This window comes from Gymnodraco acuticeps, unplaced genomic scaffold, assembly GCF_902827175.1.
Source record: "Gymnodraco acuticeps unplaced genomic scaffold, fGymAcu1.1, whole genome shotgun sequence".
Lineage (NCBI taxonomy): Eukaryota > Metazoa > Chordata > Actinopteri > Perciformes > Bathydraconidae > Gymnodraco > Gymnodraco acuticeps.
Genome location: NW_022991116.1, coordinates 380,723 through 388,174, shown reverse-complemented (window position 1 = coordinate 388,174; position 7,452 = coordinate 380,723). Strand labels below are relative to the sequence as shown.

The 7,452-nt window shown below is 42.7% G+C and overlaps 1 protein-coding gene across 17 annotated transcripts in view; it reads left to right on the top strand.

Annotated features, from left to right (window-relative positions):
- The first annotated feature begins 214 nt into the window (after positions 1 to 214).
- Positions 215 to 7,452, top strand: part of rapgef1b (Rap guanine nucleotide exchange factor (GEF) 1b) — a 63,791-nt gene continuing 56,553 nt past the window's right edge. For all 17 annotated transcript variants that reach the window (XM_034237044.1, XM_034237042.1, XM_034237045.1 and 14 more), the window contains exon 1: positions 215 to 507. In XM_034237044.1, the coding sequence (XP_034092935.1) occupies positions 480 to 507 (28 nt within the window). In that variant the 5' untranslated portion in view covers positions 215 to 479. The remainder of the gene's footprint in view (positions 508 to 7,452) is intronic.

The window sequence follows — 7,452 nt, the reverse complement described above, 5'->3', positions numbered from 1 at the left end:
TATACAAAATAACTACGTTTAGCACCTTTTTTATAATATGAATTGTCCCTGCAAATGCACCACACATGTTTCTAGCCCTGAAAACAACAACTCTGGTTAGCGACAACTGTAGAAGTGCAATGGAAACACGCCCATCCCCTTGTTGACAGATGGATGCGTCATTCCTCCCGCAGGGGGGCGCTGCTCCCCCGGAGGAGGACTCTCCGCCTGCCCGAGCCGAGGTTCAAGACATTACCGTGTGTGTGTGTGCTGTGTGCTGTGTGTGTATCCAGTGAAAAAACACCCCAAGACGGACTGGCACAGTTTTTCTAGCCGTACCAATGTGTGTGGCCTATACATATACAGTATTAACCCGGGCGGAATCATCTCATGGACACAACACTGTGTCGAAAATGAAGGAATAATCGGGAGGAGACACACGGCCGAGGCTCGTCTGTAGCTTTTTTTGTTGAGTGGGATCACAGCTGCTGGCTACGAAAATGTCGGGGAAAATAGAGAGCAAGCAAGGTAAGTGCTGCCTGGCTTTACACACAGCTCCATAACGAGATAACGGGTAAAGATGGACAGAATTTGGAGACCAGTACAACCTTTAAATGGCTCTCAATGTAACGTTTGAGGAACATTGTAAATGGTGGTTTAATTGGGCCTCACGGAGCAAATGGCTTTTTTCTGTAACGTTTCATGCTGGTTAGAGATAACTAGCTGGTTTCCTGACCTGTAAAGATGTAGAACACTAACATTACTACTCCATTACTGTGTTGAGAAATGTGACGTGTACTAACCAAGCTTATAGAATCCCATTTAAATGTGCTATCATTACCACTCCACCGGCTTTTCACCATTCACTTTCAGCTTAACGGTCGTAAATATACCCTGGTTTGATTGTTTGGCAGCATTGCTAACATTGGGGAACAAATCTCAGCTTTTCACCCAGGAATAAACAATGTAAAGCCATTACATTACTAAGAATATGGTGATTTAACGTCCTTGACATCATGGTTAACCGTTAGCTGATGTTTAAAATGGGTTTGTAACGGTAGCTAGTAGCAGCAGCAGCTAAAGGTTAGCTTTTCAGTGGCTAATGTTAGCTTCGCTGTGTCTAGTAGTTGAAATGCGTTCACGCCCAAGACTGTAGTGTGTGTATATTTGTGTTGTGTTGATTTCAGCATTGTGCACGTGGCGTTTTTTGTGGTGTTCTTGTTGTGCATGTCTTACTATAAGAGTTCATTTTGTATGCAGCTGTAAAGACAATAATGCAGAGTGCAGTGAGAATGAGGGGAAACAGGGTGGTCTCAGTTTGCCTTTTATGCAGAGGTTGAGAAGTACTCAGATCTTGTACTTGAGTAAAAGTAGAAGTACCAGAGAGTAGGAATACTCTGTTACAAGTAACATTCCTGCAATCAAAAATGTTGCTCAAGTAGAAAAGTATTATCATCAAAATATAGTGAAAGTAGCGACAGTAAAAGTAGTCGTTGTGCAGATTGGTCCATCTCAGAATAATATATATGATATGTTTTATAATGATTGATCATGAAAGTGTTCTCAAAGCTGGTAAAGGTGCAGCTAGTTTGAATGACTTTGTATACTGCAGGGTAGCTTGTGGATTTACTCCAGGTGGAACTAAAGTCTAAACACTTGATTATATTGTTTATCCACAAAGTAACTCAATGTATTACATAAATGTTGTGGAGTAAAAGTACAACATTTACCTCTGAATTATACTGGGGTAGAAGTACAAAGTAGCAACACAATTGAAATACTTAAGTACAGTACAAGTACCTCAAAAGTGTACATAAGTACAGTACTTGAGTACATTTACTTAGTTACTTTCTAACACTGCCTTTTTGGAAGGAAACTTTTTACCCGCTAGCTACACTTGCATCCCACTCCACCAGCTGTCTCCCTGCTTTGACACACACACACACACACACACACACACACACACACACACACACACACACACACACGGTCCTGCCTGGCGATGCCTGCAGTAAACGGACACACACCAGCACAGACACACATAGATCCCAGTAACAGGCGGGAGGGAGTGTCACACACCACTAGCTCAGTCATTCTTCATAGGCGTACAAGTTTCCGATTCCTTTCGTGTCTTGCAGACAGATGACTGCTTATGGTCACAGCTAAATGAAAACTCACAGGCAGTGTAGTGGATTGTGGTTCAATGATAAGTTAAAAGCAAATAAAGGCTGATAGTCACTAAGAGCCCAATCCATCACTTCTTTCAGGTGGACCAGGCTTTCTGCTTGTGTTTACCAGGTCACGTATTGGCCTGCAGTCTGCCTCCACACACATCCATTCTGAACACACACCCAGAGGACACCCTATGCTGGACGCCAATGAAATGTGCAACAGGGCTGCAACTGCTCATCACTTTCAATTCATCATTTGGATTATTCAGTTTTAGAAAATAATGAGAAATATGATCTCCATCCCAGTTTCCTTTTAATCTCTTGTTTTGTAAATCCAAAACCAAAATAATTGAAATTCAATATGATATAAATCAGAAAAGAACATCTCCATAACTAAGAGGCGGAAAACTGTATTTTCTGGCATTTTGCATGGAAATGTACTTTAACATTCTCCTTATAGTTGTTTTTTCTGAAGGATTGACTAATTGATTATTCGACTAATCGTTGCAGCTCTTAATTGTTTAAAGAAGCAATAAAGGCTAAGGATAATAGTCACTCTGAGTCCAATCAATCACTTCTCTCATGTGGACCTGCTTCCTCAGGCTTTCTAGTTGTTAACCAGGTCACTTGTTGTCTCTGCTCTCTTCAACATCGATCCTAAATGTGCACCCAGAGGACACTATATGTCGGATGCAGATTGAACAAGCCTGTGGGCTGAAACTGAAAAACTGTGCAGCAGGCAGGGTCAGCTTGTTAAGCCCTTTCCTTAGAGAGAGGGAGAGTGTGTGAGAATTGGAGGAAGTAGATGGTGTTAAAAGGAGACTAGTCTATGTGGGCTTAGGCTGTGGAGACTCGACAGAAAGGGGACCCGTTTTAGACCTCGACAGCAGGAGGCTCATTCCCTGGTGCCTGGAGGAGCACATTAAAAGGGAGCAGATTTGGATAAAAGCGAAAGGAAGTTCACTCCTGTAAGTCGGTATTCCTGCGTACGAATATATGGGTTGTTAAGGTTTAAAAAGTGTGATGTGCATGCAAATGGTTACCATTGGACACAGACCAATAGGACTATCTATGCACCAAGCTCCAGCAGGAGACTTATGGCCACTGTCTTCTGGAGTCACCATAGATACTGTGTAGTCACTGACTATGTTTACATGCACAAAATAGATGGCCCTTATTACAAAAAAGACAATATTCCTCCTTAACTGTTTACAACGCTAATACAAATGAATTTCCCACAAACGTCCCATTTAGATTCAGCTGTGTGCAGTCTGATTAACTCTTCTTTGCATCAAAAGAGGATTTTTCAAAGTTTGAAACCATATGCCGACCTATTTGATCGTAGACATTATCACTCTTTTAATCACTTGTTGATTTGCTCTGTGATAATGCGCACATCCCGTGTCATATGAATGTTTAAAATGTGGGCTTTTCTTTTAGGCTAGCATCTTTACCCCAACATGCAAATGGCTAGTTTTGCTGTGCACAATGCACAGCTGGTTCTTAATGGGCAAAAGGCCTAGAAGCGCAAACTGTGGCTAAAACCCTCATTTGAGACTCATATTCTTGATGTATTCATGTCAGAAACATCTCCCTGAAACTCAAACAATAGCAGAAAATATCGGAAAAAATGCTGCATTACAAATATCCAATCAATATGACCTATTTCAAATTTGGAATGTTGTCATTTTGCAATATATTAGTGGAATATTACTGTGCCTATAAACATGTTGTTGACATTGATTTGTCCTGCGTGGGTGGTCACACTCCTACCTGCTCAGAGGCACTCCTCCCTCCAGAGAGAAGCTTAGAGGCAGGATGTCATCATACAGAGAATCACGTGGGTGGCTCTTAAGTCTGTTTCAACACTGAACCCCATGCTCTACACGCACCCTGATGACCTCATCTCTCAGGCAGCCCGCACTGTAATCCATAAACACATCCAGAGTCTGGGCAGCAGCCGACAGACACACTCATCTCCAAGGCTCTCCTCAGAGGAAAGAAGTGCAGGGTGGAGAACACTGGAAATATGTGCATTTCTCCGTTTACACTTGGTGTAATGCATTGTTCAGATGGACTCCCAAAAGAAGGGCTTTCTGTTTTATGTTCTCAAACTTGAAGAGGTTTTCAACTTGCCTTTACTCCTGCACATAAGGTGTTATAAAATCAATGTTCGTTCTAATGAACACCTCTTTAGATTGGAGGTCTCTTTTCATTTGTGTCTAGAATTTAGCAAATGTATGTTTTTTCTCACCAGTGCGATGAGTGATATAACATGGTTTGGGGCTCAATTATATCCCATACTTTGGTGTATACACATAGTAAAGCCATGCTATACGTATAGTGACTTTCTCTCGGAGCAATTAGTTCAGATTGTACTCTATTTACAGGCTTTCATTCTTTAGCAGTTGTTTGTGAATGCTTATTATTTACTGAAATTAGTCAAATTGCTCATTGTGTGTGTTTGTCTTAGGCAATGCCTTAAATGACCTAATTAGACACCCTGGAATGATTTCATTGTTGCAGTTAGTGAGACATTTAAAGCAGCACTCTTGAAAACAAGCTGTGACGCTGAAATTAAGTACAGAAACGCCTTTAGCTTCACATTGTCGAAATAAACCCACTTAAAAGCACATCTGACTTTACTTTCAGACAACATAGTGCTCCAGTGTATGAACTTCTCATTCACATTAATCATTTTAATTGTATTTTGACTGCAATTTATAACCACTACAGCTGCTCCTTGTTGCCAGAATATGTGGACATTGTTTCCAGTCTAAAGGCCATACAAGGGGTTTTATTCTGAAGATAAGTGAAAGCTTTAAAAGTCCAATTTATGCTACCCTTTACTAAGTAAAAAAAGTACTTTGGGCCCTACTAAAATGCATTTGATAAAATGATGTGTTAGGGCACTTGGTAAGAGTCTTTATTTGTATCTGGCTAATGAACACACACCTTCATGACTAAAAGAAACCTGGATTATCACTTTGTATTATTGCAAGGTATGCAGTTGCAAAACGTGGATGTCCATATCTTCCCACAGGAGTCTGGGATTGAGACACAACAGTTCTTGCGTGCCGTGTTGGTAGCTGCACAATGTGTTATTATTAGCCTGTAGGCTCCGCTCGTTCTGGACAGTCAATGGTAGTAGCCAGCCGCAGCGGAACTGATCCATCAGTTCCTTATTTTAGGCTGCCCCCCCCCCCCCCCTCCTCCTCACTGTGTGGGAGTTGTGTATTTCCTTTGAAAGGGTTCAGCTGTAATGCAAAGAGTTTACTCTCAAGCATTCCTAGAGTTAACACTCAAGTGTAAGTCATTTGGGTGGCTCTGTGTTTGCTAAGTGGTTACTGCACCGCCTCACACTGACATATCTGCTTCCTCTGATGTACAGAAATAGCAAGCTCCACATGCCTTAGTCACCAAACCTCTGAGCAAGAGTTAAAGCAGTCGTGATTACCAAAGGGTTCCCCGGAGCATCAGGTGCTCGCACATTGCTGATGAGCGATGCCACTGTTGCACAGGGCAGATCTGGCTCTGGTTGACATGCTGCAATGTTGAGGTTTTGATGGCAGAAAGCATTGCTCCCTCCCCACTCCCACAGAATGACAGGCCTGCTGTTCCCATATAGGTTTAGCTGTGTTGTAATTAGGTTTTGTGTGCACGCTGTGTATGGGAAGCAAAAAGAGGGAGGCAATGGAGCTTAGGAAGAAAGAAGGGGGTGGAGAAAGGTAAAGCATTGATGGGAGTCTGCTCAGAGAGAAGTGCATGGAGAACATGGTCGGACTGAGGATGTACATGAGCAGTGAAAGGCTATCCACTCTTTGTAGCATTCATATTTTTTAAGGCTGTTCTGCTTTCTTCAAGGACTCGGTTTTCTCAGATCTCAGTGTAATTCAATAGCACCTCCAGTAACAGGTCGTATTCATCTCTTTCATGTGTGCTCTTGAGACTGCTCTCTCAGAGGGCTTCAGCTTATAACACGATGCTTCTCTGGATTTCTCCGCCGCGCATCGGCCGACCTGCCAGAGAGCGGGTCATTTATTCCCGCAGGTGGCCTGTGGCTCTTCAGTACATCCCCACTTAAGATACCTGTGGCTCGGACCCTCTCCAGGAACACTTTCTCTGCAGGATTACTTTATCCTAGATATATTGATTTATTGAATAATTATTTAACCAAAAAGAACATTACTTTTCAATTCATTGTGCAACCCCCCCCGTGCTATTTCTGGATGTTTCCTCTGAAGTGTTGTGTGTCTGAGTCAAAACAGTATGATCACCAGTCAGTGTGACTAACTCTCAGCAGAGCGATGGATGAAATGCCAGTCTGAATGCACAGCAAGTCATCGTTAAATGAAAGCATAGCGGTCAGTAGCAGAAGCTGTGTGTGGATCAGGATGGGGAATATAAACTGGAGGAGCCCGGCCTCCTCCGAGGACACGGACTCCTCTCTGCAAGGAGATCTAGACGAGGACACAGGTACACACACACACACACACACACACACACACACACACACACACACACACACACACACACACACTTCTCCTCCTGAGGCATGCACTGCAGACTGTATGTTTTCTCATTAATGCTGAGCCACAGACGGAACTAGGTCAGAGTAATGAACAGAGCACTGTTGACATTGATTTCACCCAAAACATTTTTCAGTTTATTTCAAGGCATCAAATGATAAGAATAACAAAACAAATACTTTTTTTATATTCTGTGTTTTTTCACATTTCAAACATCGCAGAGCCCAAACAAGTCAGAAGAATTTGAATTGTAAATGAACAGTAACAACAGATAACATACTCTCAGGCCCAGTGTTCAGTGGCTGGTTTCAAGGAGGTTCCTCGTGTGCACTCTATGCATTTATTCAACAGTTTTTTCAGTAAAATAAGTGCATGCTTGCATTGTTTTTAGGGCGGATGTGTACTTCTTTGTTTAAGGCTGCTGCAGCCCGATTTGGAGCTGTGCGATGTTGAAATGGGCTCGCTGGCAGAATGAAATGCAGGGGACATTCCTCGCTGAGCTTTTTGTGTCGTGTGGCTTTACAGAAGGTGCTCATTTGCTCCGCTGGAGTCTTGGGTGGACCCAGCCTGAGAGGCTGCTCTGCTCTCAGCCTTATCAGATCCAAAATGTGTAGACAGACGGCAACGCTTCTTTAATCTTTGCTCATCAGGTGAGGATTTGCCCGGCTGCCTTGGTGCTGGGATTAAATCCTGTTACACAATATACAAATGTGGTACACTCACTGTGGGTTTTTGGCATCTCAAAGCCAACCGGCCTGCATGGCTTCATCATG